Below are 26,063 nucleotides of genomic sequence, written 5' to 3' on the forward strand. Positions count from 1 at the left end.
CAGCCCATCATTGCATCCTAAGGGACAGCTCTTCAACACTCAAGAGGAGTGTGGCCTCATGTGAGACTAGGCTTCTTTGTGCCAATTCCATACCATAAAGTCATGTAAGCCATCTAGAGTTCTCCCTTACAAACACAATGGTATAATAGAACATTTTTTTCTATCACTATATGTCTGCCTAACTAAGTTCCATTGAACTTCAGTCCACTGTCATAGCCTACTGTCTGTTCCATCTGAAATGACGAAGATAAAATCAGTGATGTGACTGGTTTAGCTTGTGAAACCAGCCAGGAAAATGAAACTGCTCCAAGGTGAGTTCTGGATTTATGATGACCTTTGACAAATTGGTGTTAAACTAAAATATGCCGGGAAAGGAAAGCCACCTTGACTAAAATGATGCCAATAAGCATCATACAGAACTCAAACAGGCTGTAGCTGCCCACAGTCTGCAAACAAACCTGATAGTTGCGGACCCTGCAATACACACTTAAAGTCGGATTTGAATGGGGCAATGGGACAACTGGCAGCATTGAGTCATTCGCTAAGCACCCTTATTTGGAGGACATTATGTGCACCCAATACCTAACATAATGCACACCTAAGGGCTACCCTGCCCTCAACGTGCCATTACTTGTTTGGGTTTGATCGATCAGGGTATTTGAACTTGATCAATCCATTGGCAGATCCTCAACACTCTCCCAAAAGGGTGTGAAGACTTTGAAGGATAAGAATCATTGCAAAACCCTGCTCAGTGTGGTAATTCAAGAATAACACCTGAAAGAGAAGACATCCCTGAGACTCTTGGGAGAAAATCAGATGAAATCACCATGGGGAGACGGCCAAGCTCTCATATGGTACTATACGATCATACAAAGTGAAGCTAAAGCATTAGGTAGTTTGTAGTGTTTATTGTTAATTTATAGTATACTTTATTGTTCTAATATTATTTGTGTCAAATAAACAAATATTATTGTTTTACTATTATTAAGATTTAACTCACAATTCTTTGCTATATATAAGAGTTCAAATAAACTGTGTGGCAGACATAGCACCTTCAAAATGCTCTAATATTTCTGCAACTATGAAACATTCATTGTGTTGATTATATGCCTTGGCAAATTATGCTGGGGGGGTGTGTGGGGGGGGGGGGGTGTCCTGTTCAAGGCCCTCAAATGAATGCATGGTCACTCTCCATGGTCTGCATAGCATGGGACTGTTTCCAGATACAGTTCAGCTTTTGGGAGGCTGTAGATGGGGATCTAGATGAGGATCTGAATGAAACAGGCACCAACGTCTGCTGTCCAGAACTTCAGCAACATAATGGGCTTTAGAGCTTTATAGGACTGTGAAAGAAATGGTGAAGTGGAAATAAAAAGACAGTCAATAAAATAGGAATATTAAGCTGCCTGGGAACTAATGAAAACCTATTCTAAGCAAAAATTGAAAAAGGTTGTCCAAATACAGGTGATTAGTTATCTCATTGTTTATGTGAATAACCGATACACCACTACAGAGTGAGAACCTCCAGGAAATTCTGATGGCACTGAGGTGACTTTTGGTTTCACCTCACACACCATGATATTGAACATTCACAAACAATGCGAGTGAAATATCACTCGAGCTCTGAGGACAGAACCCCAACTCAACCAACCAAAAAACATCCTGCTGCTCACTTAGGGTCTAAATTAAAAATGGCACGGAAATTGGCAATTTGGGAAAAAAAGGCACAACGACAAGAAAAAAAGATGAATAGAGAATATAGTGAGGTGAGACTGACAGGTCTTGACATCAAGCCACATTTGTCTTAGTATGGCATCAAAGAACCTTACAAAACTGGAACCCATGGAAATCACAGACAAACTCTCTGCTGCATAGAGTCTGGAATATACGAAGATGGTTTTGGTTGTTGGCTGTTGGTTGTCAGGCAACTCAGTTCCTGGATATCACTGCAGGAGTTCACCAGGGTGGTGTCCGAGAGCTTACCATTTTCAGCTGCTTCATCAATTACCTTCCATCAAAACGTCAGGAATGGAGATGTTTGCCTCTGATTGCACAATGTTCAGCACCACTCATGACTCCTCAGACACTGAAGCAGCCCATGTTTAAATGCAACAAGACCTGGTCAATATCTACCCTTGGGTGACAGGTGGCAAGTAACATTCACACCACACAAATATTAGGCACTGACCAGCTCTAATAACAGACAATCTAAACATCAACCCTTTAAAAGTTCAAGGGTTTTACCATCACTACATATCCCACTATCAATATCAATTGACCAGAAACAGAACTGGGCTAGTTATATCTGTACAGTGGCCACAAGAGCAGGTCGGAGGTCAGGAATACTGCAACAAGTATCTCAACTCCTGACTCCCCAAAGCCTGTCCACCATCTCAGTAGCTATTTGGATGAGTTGCCTCTGGAGGCACCTCAGCCATTTTATAAAGCCAAAGGCTAGGTTGCTTAAATTAAGGCACAAATCAGCAGTGTGATGGAATACTGCCCACTTGCCTGGATGAGTCTAACAGCACTGAAGAAGCTTGACACTACCCAGGACAAAGCATCTACTTGATTGGCACCCTATCCACAAATATTCACTCCCTCCACCACTGCACATTCAAAAGCTGCAATGTGTAGAAGATGCACTGCAGAAATCTGCCAAGATCCTTGGACAATACCTTATAAACTAAGACCACTTCCATCCAGAAGGATAAGGGCAGCAGATACATGGGAACACCGCCACTTGCAAGTTTCCCTCCAAGCCACTCACCACCCTGATTTGGACATATATTGTCATCCCTTCTCTGTTGCTGGGTCAAAATCCTGGATTTTCATCCCAAAAGGCATGTAGGTCAACCCACAGCAGGACTGGAGCTGTTCAAGGAGACAGTGACAACCACCTTGCCAGGGCAACTAGGGATGGCCAATAAAATTCTGACCAGCCAGTGGTGCCCATCTCCCATGAGTGAAAAAAGTTGGCAAAACAAAATTGTTTCGACATCTTGGGCTGCCAAACATTTAAAATAAAACATTTCTTTTTATTGCGTGCAGGACTTCATTGCACAGAGCTGGTTCCCACCTAAAACAGCCATTAATATTCACAAATGGTGTTGCTGGAGTGTTTTAGGAGCCTGCAATGAATTTAGATTGCCCTGATTGGAGAAAATAGCCAGCAGCAGATACATATTGTAGTATCTTCTTAAACTTAAAAAAGGAAATGTTGGAGAAACTTGGCAAATCAGACAGTATCTTTGGAGAAAGAAACATAGTTAACCATTCAAGTCCAATATTATTCTTCTTCATTTTGGAGTCATATTGGACTCAAATGGTTAAGTCTGTTTCTCTCCCCACAGATATTGCCAGGTGTGCTGAGTTTCTCCAGCATTCTGTGTTTGGTGCAGATTTCCATGAATCCGCATCCTTTGCTTTTAACATCTCCTGATGTTTTGATGTACAACATTAGGAAATGGAGGAATTCTTCTTTGGATCCATCACACTCTCCCATATCAATTTTGCCCATGCAATCGACCTCTCTCCTACTCTTTCCCCCTGCCTCCCATGGATATCTTTTCATGGGTATTTAAGCAGCCTAGCATTTGACTTTATAAAATGGCTGAGGTGCTTGTGGGGGCAACTCGTTCAAATAGCTGCCAAGATCCAGATTATATTTTCATCATTGGACCAGGTTCTGTCCATTGTTGCTCCTCCTCTTTTCGCCATGGGGCATTTGGCAGACCAACAGAAAGTGCATTACACAAGGTCCACTGCTGAAATAATGGGGTGGATGTTTTCTTTTGGCTGGTTTCAAGGTTGGAATAAACTACACAGAAATATGATTTGGATAAGTAACTGAAGATAAAATAATTTCAGGGGACTAGGGGAGTAGCCGCATTGCTCTGGAGGAAAAGCCAGCACAGACCTGATGGGTTCAATGGCCTCCTACTGTGCTGTGACAAATTCATGATTCTATAATCCCAGTCAAATTGCTTCACAACAATCTTTGAAACTATTCAGGGACTTGATATGGGCATTCAGAGTTCTTATCAACAGTGGATAATTTGGTTGGGATCATTTAAGGGAAATCTTTGGACTTAATGGTCAGAATCTTCTAGGTGTCCTCAGAGAACCTAGGAGGACTTAACAAAGTGGGAAGTGAAAATTCAGATTATCAGCATTGGGTAAAAGTTTTGGTGTGAAGTTGTTAGGAATTTCTCAGGCCTTGCTGGCTATAATGATCAGGAATGTCTTTTACATTCATTTGCATGCCATGAATACTCAGTAACACCCCATCAAATGAGAATTACATTCACTGCTGTAAACTGGTTAGACAAAAGAGAATGTGAGTTCATAGGAAGCTTGGAAGGTCAAGGGAAATGGTGCCTGAGAGCACAGTTACCATGGGAGGTTGAAGGTACAAGGAGAGGTGCTGCACAGCTCAAACACCGAAAGAGTGCACAATGAAACAGAAACCAAAAAGGATATTTCATGAGAACTCACTTAAGAATTTATTACATGAGAATTTATTTCATGAGAACTCACAGCAGCACTGAGATTAACAAACTCCAACCACTCACAACCAGGTCACACAATGCACTGAACTCTGAGCTGAAGAGCAACCTGCACTCAGCAATATTGTTAATGGGTGGTGGGGGTGGTTGATCTAAGTGAAACTGTGCAGGGGGCTCCACTGGTCTGAGGGTCTGAATCTTAAGGACATAGGAATGAAACTGAAATACGTGCTGCTAATTCCATGTTTTCAGGGCTGTCTCAGAGGGGATTATGTCGGCCACCAAGTGTCAGAGTGAGCTACGTGCCAAATGCTTGGAATGCATTATAATGCTCAATGTTGTAAATTGCTTGCACATGGCTCCATGAGGAAGAGGCCAGCAGTCATGGGTGATGCAGGGTGGGCCTCAGCACAGGGCAAAGTTTCACTTGAGAATCAGCCTGGTAAGGACCTAATCGCTTGACTACGGTAAGATCTCAAAATGAAATCAAACATGCTAATTCTTCACAAATTCTTACTTCAGTGAGCGACTAGCTAAACCCAGCACTGTACAGGCTTTGCCCAACAGAGAAGGAGAATAAAGAGATGAAAGAAAGCCCAGTGCCAAGAGGCCCAGAGCCACGAAGCTCGGGGCTTCCAGCTGAGGAGCATCAGGCAGTGGCTAGAGAGGCTAAACGGTTCTCAACTCTGTCAAGCAATGGACTGCAAAAGGATCTACTGAAAGTTTTGCATGCAACTGCAGAGGAATGAATGTCAAAGCAACAGGTACCTTCACATGGCTGCTGTCACCTATGTCTGCCACCTCCTGCAGGAAGATTGGCAGCTAGGGGGCTCAGGAGAAACTCTGTGGTGTTAAAGAACACAACTGGATTGAACTTCCTCATTGCTAGCTCCTTTTAAACTTTAATTGGGGGGGGTGGCATCTCCCAGTGGGCCACAACACCAACTAGTCCATGCGCACATGGTAACCTTTCTCAGGACATCACATGACTTTGTCTAATTCACTTTGGCCAAAGCGTCAACTGTCCAAGCCATCAGAAAAGCAGTCCTTGATAGGCTCCCTTGTGTCATAGCTACAGTACTGAACAGGCCCTTTGGACCATCAAGTGTACACCGGTCAAAAACAACCATCTATTTTCATCCCATTTTCCAGCACTTGGTCCCTAACTTTGCATGGCTTGACATAGCAAGTACACATCAAAGTACTTCCAATATACTATGAGGATTTCTGAAGCTATCAGATTTCCACCATCATCTGGCTAATTTTTTTTCTCACATCCTTCTGAAATCTCTTGCTTCTCACCTTAAATCTATGCCCCTAGACAATGATCCCTTTAACAAGGGTAGAGGTTCCTCCTGTATACCTTGCCTATGCCCCTCAAATTCACACCTTGCAATTATGTCGCCCCTCAGTCTTCTCTGCTCCAAGGAAACAGCCCCAGTTTTTCTAATCTATCTCTTCATAACTAAATCTTGCCAGACCAGGCAATATCCTGTTATACCTCCTCTGCACCTTCACCAGTGCAATTATATCCCTTCTGGAATGTAGATTTCAGAACTGCACACAATACTCTCACTGTTTTATGCAGTTCCAGCACAACCTCCCTCTTTTTAAATTTTGTACCTTGGCTAATAAAGACAAGTAACTCCCATGATTTCTTAACCACTTTCTCCAGCTGGTCCCCTACTAAATGACCAATGAACATGCAACCAAGGTCCCTCTGATCCGTGGTGCTTTCCAGAGTTCTATTGCTTATCATGTATTTCCTTGTCTTATTTGTCCTCTCCAAGGACATCACCTCACATTTATTTGGATTGAACTGCATTTACTACCGATCAGCTCATCTGGCCAGTCTGTGCATATCCTCCAGTAATCTAAGGCTATCAACCTCTCTGTTTACCACCCCACTAATTTTGTATCATCCATGAACTTACTGATCAGCCTTCTGGCATTCAAGTAAAAAATCATTGCACCACTAAGAGCAAGGGGCCCAATACTGATCGTAGTGGAACCCCAGAGCATTCACTGGCCTCAAATAGCTGGATTCCCAAACAGGGGGGAATTTACTGTCACAAGGTGCAGATTGTTGTCACCACAGGTAGCAATTCCTACAGGTGAACACCCGCGCTCCACAATGTTTACATTCAGCACAACTCGCAGGTTCCTCAAATGTTCAGTTTGTTGCTCATCATCTCCAGGGCTGGCCAAGGGATGATAAAGGGGCATTTCCAGATGGCACGGATAATGACCCCGATGCGCAATAGATATTGATCAGCGCTTCAACGTTGCCCATGCCTCCATTAAAATAACATTTGGTGTTCTGAAGATGTGCTTCCTTTGCTGGGGAACATTGGAACACTCAAGAGAAGCTGTCCTGTATTCACTGGACAGAATCTCCAGAATAGTGATTGTTTAATGTATCCCTGTGCAACCAAACCACACAAGGTGGCAGCTTAGAAGAGATACATGTACATGGACTGTAGGACTAGGAAGGAAAGGAGTCAACAGGGAGAGGTGAAGCTGATGCTGCTGCTGTAGAAGCCAGTGCAGTAAAGAGATGAGGCAGACAGACCTGACATGGCCTGATGCTGCCTGGATTTGAGACGGAATGATTTTGGATTATCACATGCGAATACTCAGAGCTTGGAGACAAATCTGATTGAGAGGTGTTCCTGCTCTGAAATGAATATTTGATATCTAACACTAAAAATATTTGCTTCTTTGTTTGTCATTCAATTAGAGTTATTTTATTAGTTTTGCCCCAATGAACTCCTGCTCAGTTTCTAGGTCAGAGCATCATTTTGGAGTTATGCTGGAATAAAAGGGCAGTTTTGTCTACTGTCAAGATGAAGATGGACAATACAATGCTGTGTTGCTCTCTCCAAACCCATATATCTAGCTTATGGTAATGCTTCCTGGAGGTCAAGTTCCTCCCAAAGTGCAGCAGAGACCAGTGGCTGCAGTTGTCTGGGCACTGCTCCACATGTTGTACATGTGATCATCTACAGCTTTACATTTAGCTATAGGAGTAACATAACTAATCAGAAGTCTTCATAGTTCGAAAAAGACTACAATAATCCCATACAAAGTGCTATATTTGTGAACAGTGCTTGGTTCTACATATCTCTAAAACTCATGCAATCCACAGAGAGTACAAGGTTCTTTAATCTTGCTTTTCCTACTGCCACATCTGGGTGCTTACCTTGATATTCACAGCTGACCTCAAGAAGACGTGCTGACTGTTTAGCCAACTTGCCTCTGATAGTGCATGGCATCTGACAGTCCTGGACCCAGAGTGCTCCAGCCTGCCTGCTGGGTATCTCCTGCACGGACAGAAGTGCAAACCCCTTGGCCAGATCTACAAGAGTCAATTGTGCTCCTGGCAGAAAGAAGATGGTGAGGAGGGCAACTGGGTAGCTCTCTGTGATTCCTCCTTTCACTATCAGTGCACAATAGCACTCTCCTCATCCTATTAGGGGATGAGGCACCTACAGGGAGGTCAAGGTGTCTTGGACCACTCCACAAACCAGGAAATGAATGAAACCATGACTCCAGCAATGGAGTGAAAGACCCAAAATATATTAAACAAATACATATTGCTCTTCTAGACATGGCTCTTCACACTAACTCCTGATGAAGGGCTTATGCCCAAAACATCGATTCTCCTGCTCCTTGGACACTGCCTGTGTTGCTGTGCTTTTCCAGCATTACACTTTCGACTCTGATTTCCAGCATCTGCAATGTTCACTTTCTCCTCTTCACACCGACTGCCTTTCCCTCCATTTCAAAACACACACCACACCGGTTTATAGTCCAACAGGTTTATTTGGAGGCAGCTTTGTGCTCATATGCTGGAATGACAACTTTAGTCAGAGCTCAGGCTGCTTTCCAGTGTGAGCATGATCTTTGGCACCTCTTGCAGATGTTCCCTTGCTTGTCAATGCATTTCTGTCATCTCATCAATGGCTGAGTCCAAATACCCATCATCTGCATGGGGCTCAGCAAGGACAAGTTCTACAGCAATCCTCCCCAACTTCAGAGACCTCATTTGTAACTTTCTCCTCTAACTGTGGGTCCCTATCAGTGCTGTATTCAGCAAAATGAGACCTCAGACCTGTTCTGGATAGATTATCCATCAAAGTGAATGCTCTGGAGGAGGACGGGGAAGAACTTCTTGACAGTGTCATCAACTGAGGGTCCTGACACTTTTTCATCAGATGGGACACTCGAGGTGGGCTGGGAGATGGGGTTCTTTTCCCTTCTCTCCAGGTGTGAGAAAGGAAAATGAAGGCTGCATAGAAAAACATAAAGATCTGTTGGTTTTGCAAGACACCACCCTCACTCAAATGTTTTTTTTAAGACATTTATGCTTCATGTGCAGTTGGAATTAGCAAAGTGTAGGCTTTCTCAAGCTGGATGTATACAGCTGGTCTGACCTTTGATCCAGTCACCATTCCTTTTCCCCCCTGCCAGTTCCACTGTGCGTTCCTCAAAATGGCAGGCACATTTATGTCAGGCATTTACCCCTGCATGTCTATGCATGTTTGCTCTGGTTGTGTACATGTTTGTCCCACAGATGAGAAGCATTGGAGATATTATCACAGGCCCGTGAGTACATTCCTTGCATTCACACTTACAGATTGAGATGTCAGTTCCTGAACTGTGGATGTGTTTTTTTAATGATAATAGGAAGAAGAATGTGAAAGCGACATCTGAGGAGTGAAAGGTCCTAAACGAACTGGTGCTCCTGTTTGGTCAAAGGATTAGAGTAGGTGAAAGACAATGAAGCATGAGATAATGTGTGTAACTAAAATAACTTTGAAGTGTTTTGCCTGAAGCCACATTTTGTGGTTGTATCCTTGTTTCAGCAAGCACTGATGAAATGTATCATGTACATATTCTCTTATTTATGATGAAAGATCAGTAAGCTGATGGTGTTGAAGCTGCTGAACGTTGCAATTCTTTTTATGATTTAGGCATGAAGCCTGGCAGGTACATGTCAGCCAGTAACACAGAGGTGCAAGTAAGTGCAACATTGGCAGCTCTTGATAATTGGGACAATTTCATGAGTCACCTGATGGAAATGCCCGATGCCCAAGTTTGCATGTGACTCTTCTGTAGTGTCAAATATACAATGATAACTCATACACAGAGGTATGAAGTATTGAACAGACAGGGATATTTACCCTGGTGGTGCACAGCAGATCATTCATCCTCTTGTGGCACTGGATCCAGGTTAGCTTGAGTCACTCAAGCTGCCCTTGTCGATCAAGAAGACCTCTTGTCAAACAATACTTCTCTTGTCTACCAGATGGCTTGGAGGTGGTGTTACTGAAGTATGCAGCCACATTCTGTCTGGTCTCAGATATCTCCAATAGCAGATAACCAGTAAAAGTTAAGTGATGATCCTTGTAAAAGGTGCTGTCTGCATGCTTTTGAAATATAGCACCTGAAAGTTGAAGCATAGGAGATCCCAGTGGCCTCAGAACTTCCTGCCCACAAGATTTAGTCTTCTACAAAACCGACAAGTTGAGAGGAATGCAATGTGCAACAAGATGACTGGGCAACAGTCTCAAAATACAAAGGTTCTGCTTCTTGTAGCAGGAGTGGCAAATGCTGGCAGTGACATTTTTAAAGTTTGAGCTGGTGTTATAAGCCAGGGCAAGTCAGCCAGGCACGGTGACCTGCGATTAGTGCTGGGATTTAAACTCACTGTAAGAATATAACAGCAGTCTTTCATTTAGCATGCATTCACCAGGGATAATGAGATGCTTCATCTCTTTTACACAGCTGTTGATTCTCAGGGCTTGGCAGATGATAAGCAGGAAAAAAGAACAAATTTGCATTTATAAAGTACCTTTAAATTCCTTAGAGCATTGTAAAGTGCTCTGCAGCCAATTAATTACATTTGATATGCTGTCAATATTTTGCAGGGAAACTCAGCAGCAGATTTGTACACAGCAACAGGCTCCATTAAAGAGGCACTTAATTACCAGAAACACGACATGACTAGGATTGCTGTAAGGGGCTCTGCAGTACAGGTGAAGAAAATTTCAATGATGGCTGACCCATTGTCTTGCATTACCCAGTTTGAAACTCTCACAAAAGTTAACAATTGAGAAGAGATTTTGTAATTATTAGTGTTGATGATGAACTCCTTCTTTGCTGAACAATGCAACTTTATTTCCATTGTGTTAAGTCAAATTGCTTTTCAATCATATATAAAAAAAAGGATTCCCTTATATGGGTTGTATGATTAAACCAAAATCTGCTTCCCAAGTAACAAACGGAATCTTTTTAGGTGATGTTTACTTTTCGCACATTCATGTTACAGACTAACTCAGCAGTTTACGTTCCCTGTTCCAGGTGTAGCTCAGACCTACAAACAATTACAGGGAAATTAATCAGTTTTCTGTAATAATCCCGAATTCCTTTCAGCACACATGCTTATCACAGCTGCAAAGTGAGTTGAGCTAGAGAAACGTCACACAAATGAGTAAGGAAGTCTTACTGTGTTAACCTCAAGTAAAATCTTAATCTCATGAAAGCTTTCGCACAATCTTTGAAGGGCATGAATGGAAGGGAAGGAAATCTGTCACCTTCACTTGGTTTGCCTACATGTGACTCCAGACCCACAGCAATGAGGTTGACTCTCAACTCTCCTGTTAAATGGCCTTTGAAATCACTCAGTTGTATCAAATGTTATGAAGTCTCAACAAAGAAATAAAGCCAGCTGGGCCACGTGGCATTGACCTAGGTATCGGAAAAGACAACAGCCCTGCAAAATTATTTTACTAACATTGGGGGCTAGTGCCAAAATTAGAAAAATTGTCTCACAGACTAGTTAAGCAACACCCTGACATAGTCATATGTGCAGACAATATCCCAGACACCACTATCACTATTCCTGGGTATGTCCTGCTGTCAAAGTCTCATGACTTAAGGTAAACATGGGCAACAAAACCTCTTGATTACCAATATCGGCCTCCCTTAGTGGATGAATCATTACTCCTCCATATTGAATAACTTGGAAGAAGCACTCAGGGTGGCAAAGGCACAAAATAAACTCTGGCTGGAGGATTTCAATTTTTGTCACCAAGAATGGCTTGGTAACAGCATTATTGATAAGCTGGTCAGCTCCAAAACCACATAGCTGCTAGACTGGGTCTGTGGAAGGTGGTGAGGAAACCAATGGAATCTCACCAATTAAGTGGAAAAGTCCTGCCTTGATTTGCCTTTCCAAAATGCAGCACTTCACATTAAGTTAAAAACCATCTGCCACTCCTTGGCCCATTAGCCCCTCTCATGAGGACCCTGTTGTACTTTGAGGTATCCAGGGATGAACTCAGATTTCTCCAGTTTCCTCATTTCCCCTCCCCCACCTTGTCTCAGTCGATTCCCTCGAACTCAGCACCGCCCTCCTAACCTGCAATCTTCTTCCTGACCTCTCCGCCCCCACCCCACTCCGGCCTATCACCCTCACATTGACCTCCTTCCACCTATCACATCTCTATCGCCCCTCCCCCAAGTCCCTCCTCCCTACCTTTTACCTTAGCCTGCCTGGCACACTCTTATTCCTGATGAAGGGCTCTGGCCCGAAACGTCGAATTTCCTGTTCCTTGGATGCTGCCTAACCTGCTGTGCTTTAACCAGCAACACATTTTCAGACAGGATAATGAAGCAGTTTGGTATGCTTGTCTTTATTGATCAATACATTGATTATAGAGTTGGGAGGTCATGTTGTGACTGTACAGGACATTGGTTAGGCCACTTTTGGAATATTGCATTCAATTCTGGTCTCCTGGTTATAAGGAAGGATATTGCAAAACTTGAAAGGGTTCAGAAAAGATTTACAAGGACGTTGCCAGAGTTGGAGGGTTTGAGCTACAGGGAGAGGCTGAATAGGCTGGAACTATTTTCCCTGAAGCATTGGAGACAGAGGGGTGACTTATCGAGCTTTATAAAATTATGAGGGGTATAGATAAGGTGAATAGCCAAGGTCATTTCCCCAGGGGGTGGGAGAGTCCCAAACCAGAGGGTATAGGTTTGAGGTGAGACAGGAATTATTTGAAAGGGATCTAAGGGGCAACTATTACACACAGAGGCTGATGCATGTATGGAATGAGCTGCCAGAGGAAGTGTTGAGGGCTGGTACAATTACAACATTTGACAGTGTAGATGCCCTAACTATAATTTTGCAAAATTCTCTTGGGTCCAATTTTTCCTATTAGAGAATTCCGTATATCAGCCCACAATTTAAAAAAGATGACAGAGAGAAACCAGGCAATACTATGCCTAAAGTATGCTAGAAAGTAATTGCCAAAGTGTATAATTCAAGACGGAACGATTGAATCCTGTAAATTTTCAGCTGAACAGGGAGAGCCAGCATTGATTTGTAAAAGGTTGGTTATGCCTGACAAATCTGATTGATTTTTTTTGAAGATGTGACTAAACTAGCAGACTGGAAAATGTCACAGAAATTATTGATGGGATTACAGAAAGCATTTGATGAAGTCCCTCATACCAGACTGTGTGCTAGACTGAAGCTCATAAAATTATAAATAATCTATTGAGCTGGTTAGCAAGTTGACTGAGCAAATGGAAGCAGATGCAAAGGATAATGGAAAGGTAATCTAACTTGCAGGAGTTAGACAATTGATGTCCCATAGGGATCTTTGTTAGGGTCTTAAGTTATGCATCATATTCATTAATGCCTTTGGTAATGCGATAGAAAGCCACGTATCCAAATTTGCTGATGACACAAAGAGAGGTCACAATGCAAATAGTTTAGATGGAAGTGTAAAATCATTAAGAAATATTGAAAATTCAATAGGCAAAACCATAGTAAATGATTTGAATGTAAGCAAATGTAAAGTTATCTACAAAAGACCTAAAAGATTTATAGAGAATTTTCTGAATAATGAATAACTCACAACAGTGGAGATCCATGGAGACCTAGTTACACACAAAAATATCAAGGATGGAATAGTAAATAACCAAAACTCTGGAATGCTTGCTGTTGGCATGAGAGGATTAGAGACAAAGTCAACATAGTGTTGTGAAAGGGAAATAATATTTAACTAAATTATAAGACTTTATTGAGGAAGTAATGTGAAAGTTTGTTAAAGTGGATACTCTGGATTTAGTTCACTTAAATTTTCAAAAAAAAATCTTCTGATATACTTTAAAGGTAACTGGTTAGCTGACAGAGAGTAGAAAGTAAGGATAAATTTACTTTTCAGGTTAGTTGGTTGGGGCTATTGAGTGCTATAGGGATCAAGGCTGAAGCATGCTAAGCAGCATAGCATTTAAATAGCTAGAGATGACAGAACTCACAAATACTGAAGGATCCAGTCAAATTAACCACCAAAAATTAACATGCTGGTCAGCAAGTGATTATGAAGGCAAATGGAATGCTAATGCTTATTGAAAGGGGAATGGAATATAGAAGTAAGGACATTTTACTATAGCTGTCATACTGTGGTGAAAGCATATCTGGCACATTGCACATAGTTTTTAGCGCCCGTATATTTTGCTTTTACTCTTTCAATCAGAGCTGGCTTATAGTCTACTTTAACATCTATTATAACACACAATTTTGGATCTATGGCTTCTCTATTCGCAAAAACCTTTTGATACCTTTGATCTCTAAACTCCCTCAACCATCTTCCTACTCTCCTATTCTTTCTGCATCTTCTTCAAAAGCAAGAAATCTATCACTTTGCCACCTCACTTCAGTTCTGAGAAGCAGTCATATTAGACTCCAAATATTGGGTGGAATCTTATAGGGGGCTAAGCAATGTGGGCTTTGGTGAAATTTGTGACAGAATCAGATGAAAAGTCTGGTAAAAGTCTATTTCAATTTCTGAAGCATCTAGCCCCATCTTTTATGCTTTTGACCAGTGGTGTGGCAAGTTTCCTGCTAAGCAGCAGGTAATTATCAATTAATTGAAACTTTAGCTTGTGAAGTGCTTTAATAAATGGCCCAACTCACCATCAATATTCGGCTTCCTATCTAACCAAGCATGTCGAACAAGCGAGATGTCAAGAATTCCCAGCATGCAAATCAGAGCAGATGTTTAGCAATTGCAGCTTGCCTCTTGCTCCAAAGGAATTCCATATTGTTCAACACCAAACAGTATCTCAGGGCATGATCAATGAGCACCAACTGCATGCTCCCCTTGTCCATAGACACTGGCATCTGGCATTTGCCAACACCTCAGCACCGTCATGGAACCTCTCATGCCAGGGCAATCAGACCTGAAGTTGCAGGGTGCACTAACAACTAGTATTGAAAGGGTGCAACAGGGGCATTTGTGCTCAAAGGTAGGCACCCAGCACATGATTTAGACCAGACTGTATCTCAGGGCTGCTGACTAGAAGAGTCAATGGCCTAGTGTATTATCATTGGACCGTTAATTCAGAGACCCAGGAATGTTCTGGGGACCAGGGTTTGAATCCTGCCACGGCAGATGGTTGAATTTGAATTCAACAACAAAAAAACTGGCATTAAGAGTCTAATAATAACTCCATTGATGATTGTCAGGAAAACCCCAACTGGTTCACTGATGTCCTTTAGGGAAGGAAACTACCAACCTTACCTGGTCTGGCCGACATGTGACGCCAGACCCACAACAATGTGGTTGACTCTTTTAACTGCCATCATGGTGATCAGCTAACAATGCCCTCATCCCATGAATTAATTTTAAAAGAAGAAATTAAAAAACTTGGTTTCCATGCTTATTCACAGTGCCCACCTGCATGCCCCAGCATCCATTCCCTGACACAGTTAGTTGTTGGCTCTTCAGCAAGAGCCTAAAGCTATCAGTACTGCTGTGTTCAGATGTTCTTTAACACAGATGGGCTGCTTGTCATGCTTTTCAGGAGGGATCTTCTGTGGGGGAATGACTTCCTGTTAGGCACAATGAAATCTGAAAATGTGTTGCTGGTTAAAGCGCAGCAGGTCAGGCAGCATCCAAGGAACAGGAAATTCGACATTTCGGGCATAAGCCCTTCATCAGGAAGGGCTTGTGCCCGAAACGTCGAATTTCCTGTTCCTTGGATGCTGCCTGACCTGCTGCGCTTTAACCAGCAACACATTTTCAGCTCTGATCTCCAGCATCTGCAGGCCTCACTTTTTACAGGCACAATGAAATGTCAATCTGCATTAACATGCAGTCTTCTGGAGCAAAAACTTGAAGCAGGTCTTTGCAAAGCTCAGCTACATTTCATCTGCAATCATTTCATCCCTCATATCATATGCCTGTAGAGTGAAGGTGCTCAAGGGTCAGATGCTCGTCAAAGTTAATTTGCACCATGCTAAAAGGGATAAGATGCATTTGCATTTGATTTATTGTTGTCACAAGCATTAAGATATATTGTTGTAAAAAGCATTGTTATGCGTGCTATACAGGCAGATCACACCATACAAAGTGAGGATGCAGCGTTAGATAAGGTGGAGAGAAAGAAATCAATATTAACAATTGAGAGGTCCGTTCTAAAGTCTAACAACAATGGGAAAGAAGCTGTTCTTGAAACTGTTCAGAAGTGTATTCAAAATTTTATATCTTCTGGTCAATGGAAGAGGGTGGAAGAGAGCATGACTAGGGTGGGAGGGGTCTTTGATGTTACTGGTTGCTTTCCTGAGGCAGTGGAAGTACAAATGAAGTTAATATAAAAGGAAATAGCAAAGTTTTTTTTCAGAAATATAAAAGGTGAGAAACAACATTGGACTGCTGGAAAATGAGGCTGGGGAAGTAGTGAACAATGAAATGGGGAAAGAAAAGGCACTTTGCATCAGTCTTCCCAGGGGAAGACATCAAGACAGTTGGGGTAGATGTGAGAGTAGTGGCCATCACTAAGGAGAAGATGCTGGGGAAGCTGAAAGGTTTGCAGGTGGATAAGGATGAACTATACTCCATAAAGATGATAATTGTAGATGCATTAGTGGTGGTCTTTCAGGTGTCACTGGAGCCAGGGAGAATTCCAGAGGACTGGAAAATGGCTAATATAACACTCCTGTTTAAGAAGGGAGGAAGGCAGAAGACAGGAAATTATAGGCCAGTTAGCGTGTCCTCAGTCGTTGTTAAGATGTTAGATTCCATTATTCAGGATTAGGTTACAGAGTACTTAGAAGTGCATAGTAAATTGGGGCTGAGTCAGCATGGCTTCGCCAAAGGGAGGTTAGGCCGGAAAAATCTGTTGGAATTCTTTGAGGAAGTAATGAGCAAATTAGACAAAAAAGAGCCAGTGGACTTGATCTATTTGAATTTCCAGAAGGCCTTTCAGAACATTATGCACAGGAGGCTGCAAAATGGTGTTAGGGGCAAGGTACTGGCATGGATAGAGGATTGCCTGATGTGCTGATGGAAGATGTGCTGGCCTAGCAGGGGGTCCAGAGAAGGTTCACAAGAATGATCCTGGGAATGATAGGCTTGTTATATAAGGAGTGGTTGAGGACTCTGGATTTGAACTCTGAGCAGAAATTAGGCCATTCGGCCCATTGAGTCTGCTGCACCATTTAATCATGGCTGATTTGCTTTTCAACCCCATTTTCTTGCTTTCTCCCCATAACCTTTGATCCCCTTGGCAATCAAGAACTTACCTCTCTCTGTTTTAAATATACTGAATAACTTGGCCTCCACAGCCTTCTGTGGCAATGCATTCCACAGATTCACCACCTCTAGAGTTCTGAGGGAGATGGTTGAAGAAAGAGCAGAGGTGATGCTTGTGATCTTTCAAAAATCACTGGAGTCAGGCAAAGTCCAGATGATTGGAAAAACGCTGTTGTAACTCCCTTATTAAGAAAGGATTAAGAGAAAAGATGGAAAATTATAAGCTGATTAGCCCAACCTTGGTTGTAGTAAAATTCTAGAATCCATCATTAAGGATGAAATTTCTAAATTCTTGGATGTGCATGGTCAGATTAGAACAAGTCAACATGGATTTAGTAAGGGGAGGTTGTGCATGACAAACCTGTTAGAATTCTTTGAAGAGGTAACAAGTATGTTAGACCAGGGAAACCCAGTAGATATTATCTACCTAGACTTCCAAAAGGCCTTTGATAAGGTACCTCATGGGAAGCTGTTGAGTAAGGTGAGGGCCCATGATGTTCAAGGTGAGCTACTGGTATGGATTGAGGATTGGCTGTCTGACAGAAGGCAGAAAGTTGGGATAAAAGGTTCTTTTTCAGAATGGTGAGCGACAAGTGGTGTTCTGCAGGGTTCAGTGTTGGGGCTGCAGCTGTTCACTTTATACATTAATGATCTGGATGAAGGAATGGGGGCATTCTGGTGAAGTTGGCCTATGATATGAAGTTAGGTTGACAGGCAGGTAGTTCTGAGGAGGTGGGGAGGCTACAGAAAGATTTAAACAGTTTAGGAGAATCATTTTCCAGCAGCCCAATGTCCTCTTTTGCCCTTTATATATCTAAAGAAATTCTTGCAATCTTTCCTAATATTTCTGGCTAGCTTGCCCTCATATTTGATCTTTTTTTAGATTACTTACAGTGTGGAAACAGGCCCTTCGGCCCAACAAGTCCACACCGACCCACCGAAGCGCAACCCACCCATACCCCTACACATACCCCTTACCTTACACTACGGGCAATTTAGCATGGCCAATTCACCTGACCCGCACATCTTTGGACTGTGGGAGGAAACCGGAGCACCCGGAGGAAACCCACGCAGACACGGGGAGAATGTGCAAACTCCACACAGTCAGTCGCCTGAGGCGGGAATTGAACCCAGGTCCCTGGCGCTGTGAGGCAGCAGTGCTAACCACTGTGCCACCGTGCCACCCCTCTTATTTCTTTCTTCATTTTCTTTGTTGGTCTTCTTGGCTTCTCAATTCCCTGGCTTCCCACTGCCCTTTAACACATTATATGCGTTCTCTTTTGCTTTTATGTTATCTCTGAATTCCTTGGTCAGCTATGGCTGCCTTATCGTCCCTTTAGTATATTTTTTCCTCGGGATAAATTTTTGCTGTGTCTCTTGAATTACTCCAAAACCCTTGTCATTGCTGTTTCAATGTCTTTCCTGCTAGGGTCCTCTCCCAGTCAATTCTACCCAGCCATTCCCTTATGTATCTGTAGTTACCTTTATTCAACTGTAATACCGTTACATCTGTTTCCACCTTCTCCCTCTCAAATTACAGAGTAAGTTCTATCATATTATGGTCACTGCTTTCTAAGGGTTCCCTTCATCTTAAGGGCTCCCTTATCAAGTCTGGGGGGAAGTTGCATTTAAACTCACAGAATTTGAGAGGCCAAGATACAGTGGACATGGAGATAATGTTTTCACTAGTAGAGGAGACCAGGAACTGTAAGTACAGCCTCAGGGTAAACGGATGACCCTTTCAAAATGTGATGAAGAGGAAGTTCATCAGCCAGAGGGTGAGGTATTAATGGAAATCATTGGCGCAGAAGGCTGTGGAGGCCATGTCATTGGGTATATTTAAAACAGATAAATAGATTCTTCATTGGTAAAGGGACTCAAGTTAAAGGGAGAAGGCAGGAGAATGGGGTTGAGAAACATGTCAGCCTTGATTGGATGGTAGATCAGAAAGAAATGAAGTCACTCTGCTTTTATATTTTATATTATAGTCTTGCAAATTGAACTTGGACATCTCCAAGTGTAACAATGATCTGAACAGAATGGAGTGAGAAATTGAATGTGGTTCTGGGTTGGCAAGGGGATCGGGGCACAGCTAGCATTCCCTTTTTGATGACATATGCTGGTCCCTCAGCTGGCACTTGATATTCAGCAAGATCCTGCATATTTTGAGACTGATGCTGAATGCTTGGTTGACTCATAGCCCTCGTTATTAGAGTACTATATGTCTCACTATATAGAGAAATATTCTCAGCCCTCATCTGCAGTGTATGCCATGAGTGACTGTTCTGAGACCTCAGAGCCAATTTCAGTCATTATATTCACAGCATAGGCCATCTCCACTGAGAGAGCTGCACCCTGCTGCTGGTGGGATGTTGGCTGACTACCTAAGAAGGCAAAAACAGATGCAGGAGGATCAGAGTTTTTTGACTTCAACTCATTTTCCTGGAATGAGCCTATGACTTTATTTATCCTTGAACATGGTGATGGATCTGTGCCAGGTGCTGGAGAGAGACCTGACAGCTTCAGGAATGGGAGGTGATCCTCACCCAGTGGCTCTGAAGGGAAGGTGACAGTCTGCTTGAAGCTCTTTGCAACTAGCTTCTTTCAGAGAGTGACGGGAGACCTGTGTGAAATCTCTCAGTTGCGCTCTCGCAAATTGGTTAGTGCATTGTTCATTGGAGTTAGGAGCTCATGTTACGGCTGTACAAGGCATTGGTTAGGCCACTTTTTGAATACTGCTTTCAATTCTGGTCTCCTTGGCATGGGAAAGATGTTGTTAAACTTGAAAGAGTATAGAAAAGATTTACAAAGTTTTTGCCAGAGTTGGAGGGTTTGAACTATACGAACCATCTGGGGCTATTTTCCCTGGTGTGTCAGAGGCCGAGGGTGTCCATAGACACATTTATAATATCATGAGAGGTATGGATAGGGTAAATAAGCAAAGCTTTTTTCCTGGGGTAGGGGAGTTCAAAACCAGGGGGCATAGGTTTAAGGTAAGAGGGGAAAGATTTAAAAGAGACCTCAGGGGCACCTTTTTATGCTGAGGGTGGTGCAAGTATGCAATGAACTGCCAGAGAAAGTGGTGGAGGCTGGTATAATTACAACCTTTAAAATACACCGGGATAGGTATATGAAGAGGAAGGGTTGAGAGGGATATGGGCAAAATGCTGGCAAATGGGACTAGATTAAGTTAGGCTATCTGGTCTGCATGGACAAGTTGGACTGAAGGGTCTGTTTCGTGCTATATATCTCTCTGACCATTTACTAGAATGGCTGCATAATTTCACAGCAAGCAATTCAATGCTAACTGTGAAGCTGTTTCTTGTGACTATGACTTCCTGCAAATTACAGAGATTGACACAGAGTGTGAGAGACATATAGGATGTGCTCTTTTTCTCTGCAGCAGAAGCTACCTGTTCTCTGCTATAAAAAAAACTCAAATTAAACTTGATGAAAGCGAGTTACTTTTCCTGCAGCAGTTGCTTGACCTGTAGTTTTGTAATTGAAATTTTAGAGTTTTAGTTGGTATTATATACCAATAGTTTATACGTTTATTTATAGTGTTTGTAATTACTTTTAATAAACTGTACTTTGTACCAAGCTTGGTCTGAACGTCAGGTAAATTGGGGTATTGCATGGACCTTCTGCAAAACCTTTAGCATGTGATATGACTTCAGGAATAGTGGGGCTTGATTTGCAGTATGCTATTGCAGTGGGTTGTAACAACTTTGCGGGATGGCAGCCAAAAATAAATACTTCTCAGGACACATCAGAGGCATGGCTAACACTTCAACGCAAATACAAGTGCACAGTCATAAATCTGTTACTGATTAGGAACCAAGCCACACTGGTTCCTGTCCTTTGCATCATCCCATCTTGGAACCCTATCTAGATTGCTGTCTCTTCTCTAAGTCCAATGTAATCTAACATTTCTGCATTGTTTAATGTAGGTCAATCCCATATTGAAAAGCATTTAAATAGTTGAAATCATTCACTTATATTCAGTATGAGTCAAAGCAAAGATCAAACAAATAAAAGCTGCATTTACTTCTGAGAACAGACGGTTTGTCTGTGCTTTACATCAAGCTTGGTTTGAAAGTCAGGTAAATTGGGGTCTTGTGTGGACCTTCAATTGAAATCTTTAGCTTGTGGTATGACTTCAGGGATAGTGGGGCTTGACTTGCAGTATGCTATTGCAATGGTTATAACAACGTTGTGGCTGAGCAGCAACAAATTTACAGTCACATAAATTGGAATTGGGATTAAATAATGCCCTATTTAGATTATTCTGCTTGATGCTGCAGCACTTTATTTTGCATAAGGTGAAATTACTCCTGCTCCTGCTTGGAAGACTGTTGCTGCTCTCCCTGCTCCTCAGAACCCATTATATCACCTTGTTGCCTGTTGCCAAAGCCGAGCACAGCATATTTTGTCATGTAAGACTGGACAGTAAGCTCCCTCCCAGACTAATCCAGGGTATTGGAACCTCACCTTCGGCAGACCTATCATATGCTCAACAATTCCTATAGTGGAGGAAAAGGCTGCACTCAACCTCAGTCAGAGGTGGTGCAATAGAATCATCAATCCTGGCTGCATAAAGTAACTCTCATCTCCTAGTAACTACCCTTGTAAGCACCCAGCCTTTGAAATGAAGCAGGAACATGAGAGTTTGCAAGGTTGTAGGCATCATGGCAGTTTCCAATGCTGATGATCACAGATGGAGCCATATTCTACTGATGATGCCAACTGTGTTATGGCATAGCACACTCATGAGATTTCATATAAACTCCTAGTGGCTCCATGGAGGCAGTCAGTGAATGTCACCTTGATGGCTTCCATGATAGGTAGCCACCCACTCTTCCATAGTAACTCAGAGCAGGATTAGGCCATACAGCCCTTCAAGCCTGCTCTGCCTTTGTATAATCATGGCGACCCTCTACCTCAACAACAAAATATTCCCACATTCTTCATACCCTTTGATGTTTTTAACATCTAAAAAGTTTAATTATCTCTTCTTTGAATATACTCAGTGACCTGACCTCGACAGCCCTTTGGGGTAGTGAATTCCACAGGCTGACCACCATCTTACTGAAGAAATGTTTTCTCATCTCAGTCCTAAATGGCTTACTCTGTATCCTGAGACTATGACTCCTGATTCTAGGGGTCACCCCAAACAAGGTAAACATCATCCATACATCTCATTAGTCCATTAAGTGGGACATGGAGGATGACTGTGGAATGTCTCTACATGGACCTTTGACAGAGGGTCCTTATTTTGATTAATACAACACAAACAATGTTACACAGATATAGTAGCAGACTAGAAGTGCTGTACGATTCCTGATATCTTGTTCTCCCATCCCTGCATGGCCCAAGAAAGTCAACATTGTGTATTAGCGCACATTGCTGTTTATGTACAATTCAAAGTGAGAGGATATCTGCTCTCTGCCTTCCTGTGGCCGATGAGATCTTAGACTGCATTTGTCAATTGTGACCTGCAAGTACAAATTTTGAGGTTGACTGTTACTAATTCTGCTTCACAGAGATGAGTATCTTTAATCTGCAGTCACTAACAACATGGTCAAGATTACTTGTGAACAGGATTTGTATCTCACCTTTATTAGACCCTCTTGGTCACATACGAGTGTTAGATTACAAATGTCATCAACCTGTACTGTATAAGTGCCTGGTTAATGCAATTACCCCTTGAAGGTTCTCACATAACTAACAAATAGAGTGCTCACATAGAAATAAAACATTTACTCTGCCCACTCCGACTGTGGTCACAGCCACTGTCCATTTCCAGAATTTGGAGACTGGATCACCCAAGTAATGACTGTGGCTGTGGCCTAAAAATTGCTACTTTAATTTTAGTGAAAACAACAAATGCTGGCAATCATAGTGGGTCAGACAGCACCCATGGAGAGCGAGCAAGCTAATGTTTCATATCTAGATCACTCTTTGTCAGAGCTGAAGTGAAGTGTGGAGGGAACAGCATTTGTGCTATAGTTTGAGGTGTGTGTATGAGAGAGGGGGCGGGGGTGTCCTGGCAGGAGATAGATCACTGTTCTGCCATTCTCACATTCTGATGACTTCAATCTGAACTATCAACATCTTCTCTCCACCAGCACCCTACAACCATTACTCCCACACCTACACCACCTCCCCCACCGCCCCAAACTACAGCATAAATGCTGTCCCTTCCATACTTCACTTGAGCTTTGATGAAGAGTCATCTGGACTCAAAATGTTAGCTTGTTCTCTCTCTCCATGGATGCTGCCTGACTCACTTTGATCGCCACCATTTTTTATTTTCAGTACAGATTCCAGCACCTGCATTAACTTGTTCATACTGTTTATTTTTAAGTTCTGTTTGGTTAAAGGACATATAGTTCTTCTAGAACTCTAAGTAAATCTTTTTGTTTGGTGAGCTCTGGGGTGGGGCGGGGGGGGGGTCTACTTCTTAAGCAGTGTAAGGCTGAAATGTATCGCAAAATAAATCTATTCTTTCTATTCAGAGATGTTATTACATATCTCTGGAGCAGGTGGGACTTGAACTTAGGTCTCTTGGCTCAGAGGTGGAGGTATTTGTGCACCACAAGAGCCCGTCCCTGGCTGTCTTGAAGCACCAATCTCTCGGCTAACAGCCAAATGTGCCGATCAATTGTGTCACAGAGACAGGCCAAAATAAATCAACAATTGTTTCTCAACTCAGAAATATCATTACACGCAACTGAGCCACCTTCGCTGCCCCAAAATCCCTGTGACTATTTTTTTAACCCACCAATAAATCACTGAACAGCCAATTCAATATATATATACACACACACAAGGCCCATTAAGGGCAATGTGAACCAGCAAAACTAAGGGGGAGGTAGGGACAGATGGAAGGATCTATGTCAAAATGGAGTTGGAGGAGGAAATAAAGCATTGTGTTCCCTGTAATGTCCAACTCCCTCTAAAGACATCCTGAGCATTGATGCACACCACATATTCCTTCTCAAAAGTCACCCGGGCATGAACATAACAGCAGAAGAGGTGCAGACAGTCAGCAGAGATGACTCCCTGCACAGCCTGGCCAGACCTAGGAGCAGATCCATGAGGAGGTCCTCCCATTTGCCCATATCCCTCTGCACCAGATTACAAAAGGAGTGTGGTACTGAAGTGCAACCAAAACACAGCACATATTAAAGGACAATTTAGTGTTTGTCAGCCTCTTGCAAAGCAACTACCAGGGTGCACACCATAATCAAAGCTATTGTGAGCTCGAGGGTCAACACCATTAGTTTCATTGTTCTGGTGAAAAGGTGATGTAAAAACCCCGAGTGGAATGATCTTGGCTCTTACAAATGCCTATTGCTCATTTGTCAAGTTACTTGGCAAAAAACTGTGTAAATTCAGTAGAATTTCTGCTGGTTGTGATGCTGAAAATTAATCTTGAATTAAAACCCACATGTAATTGAACATTAACTTGCCTATTTTTCAATGTTCAGTAGTTTTATTTGCATCCAGTAATAAAACAAGAGGTAGAAAAAGATGAACTCACACTCTGATCATTATCTTCACTCTTCATATGTTCTGCTATGAATCTAACACCATCAACTGCCTCTTGAATGCTGGAATTGACCTTTGTTGATCCCTTCTTCCTTAGATCTTGATGGTCTGACAGATCGCCTAAATGCCAGCTGTATTCCTTTGTTGACTCTGGGTTGATGTAGCACGTTTGAACATCGGTGTGATCCTCCTTGCCATTTGGACAAGCTGATGTCTGCTCCCTGCTGATTCTGTCCTTCAGACTTCGACTCTTTGGGCGCGTCATGAATAAGAGGGTGGGCAGCTTTTTGAGAAACATGTGCTTCACCCATTCGGGCATGGTGTGGGTACTGGGTGACCGATGGTGCACATTCAATACACAGACACTGGTAACTATTGAGAAGGTGACCAGCACCATGGTAAACATCAGGTATTTGCCTAACAGGGGCACATCCAGAGAGGTTGGAGGAACAATCTTGGAGATGAGCAGTAAGAAGACAGTTAATGCCAGCAGGACAGAAATGCAGAGCGTAATTTTCTCACCGCAATCTGAGGGCAAGTAGAACACCAGGATCGCAAGAGACGTTATCAGCACACAGGGGATGATCAGGTTAATGGTATAAAATAATGGCTTTCTCTTGATGATAAAATCATATGTAATATCAACATATGTTGGGTCAGTTGGTATCTCATTCCTTCTCCCTGGAAGGGAGACAATATCCCATTCTCCACTGGGTTTGAAGTCATCTCTGCTTGCAACGTCGCTGCTTAGGACTAAATCAATTTCAGTGCGATCGTATGTCCACGATCGAAATTTCAGGGTGCAGTTCTGCTGATCGAAAGGGAAGTGCTTCACTTCAATTCTGCAGGCGCTCTTATAGATGGCAGGAGGCAGCCAGAACACGTCTCCGTTGTTGTACACAATTGCATTCGTATAAAGTGACACTTCATAGGTTCCATCAGCACTGAAAGGACAGAAAAAGGCCAAGACAGCAGTTTATGACTAGGTTCTCAAAATAATTTGTGAGATTTAATCAATTCCTCACCTCATCTGGCTGTAAGCTTCCATTGGTATTTCATACTGATGGTATCACTGCTCCCCAAAGATTGCAATGGGTTCAAGAAGATGGTTCACCGCTAACATCACAAGGGCAATTAGAAATGGGCAATAAATGATGGACTAACCAGCAATGACCACAGGCAATTTAAAAAAAAAGTACTCTCAGGATTTGGGCATGTGTGGGTGAGTAGGGGTGTAAGAGGGAGGGAAGAGTGGTCACATTACAGGACCAATTAAAAACAGTATAGTTCACAAAGTCTCTATGTCAGATGCTTTCCAATTAAAGCATTTGAGTGTAGGAACTCAAGAGAAAGAGTTAGCCTTTCTAATTCAGCTGCAGACCTAATA

General features: G+C 42.5%; 1 protein-coding gene across 1 annotated transcript in view; it reads right to left on the reverse strand.

Annotated features, from left to right (window-relative positions):
• The window catches only part of LOC132828552 (neuronal acetylcholine receptor subunit beta-4-like), a 52,923-nt gene that overhangs the window by 2,721 nt on the left and 24,139 nt on the right, over nucleotides 1-26,063 (reverse strand). Inside the window, exon 5 of the mRNA XM_060845655.1 lies at nucleotides 24,669-25,620. Coding sequence (XP_060701638.1) covers nucleotides 24,669-25,620 — 952 coding nt within the window. The remainder of the gene's footprint in view (nucleotides 1-24,668; nucleotides 25,621-26,063) is intronic.

The sequence above is a fragment of the Hemiscyllium ocellatum genome, chromosome 2 (genome assembly GCF_020745735.1).
Source record: "Hemiscyllium ocellatum isolate sHemOce1 chromosome 2, sHemOce1.pat.X.cur, whole genome shotgun sequence".
Classification (NCBI taxonomy): domain Eukaryota; kingdom Metazoa; phylum Chordata; class Chondrichthyes; order Orectolobiformes; family Hemiscylliidae; genus Hemiscyllium; species Hemiscyllium ocellatum.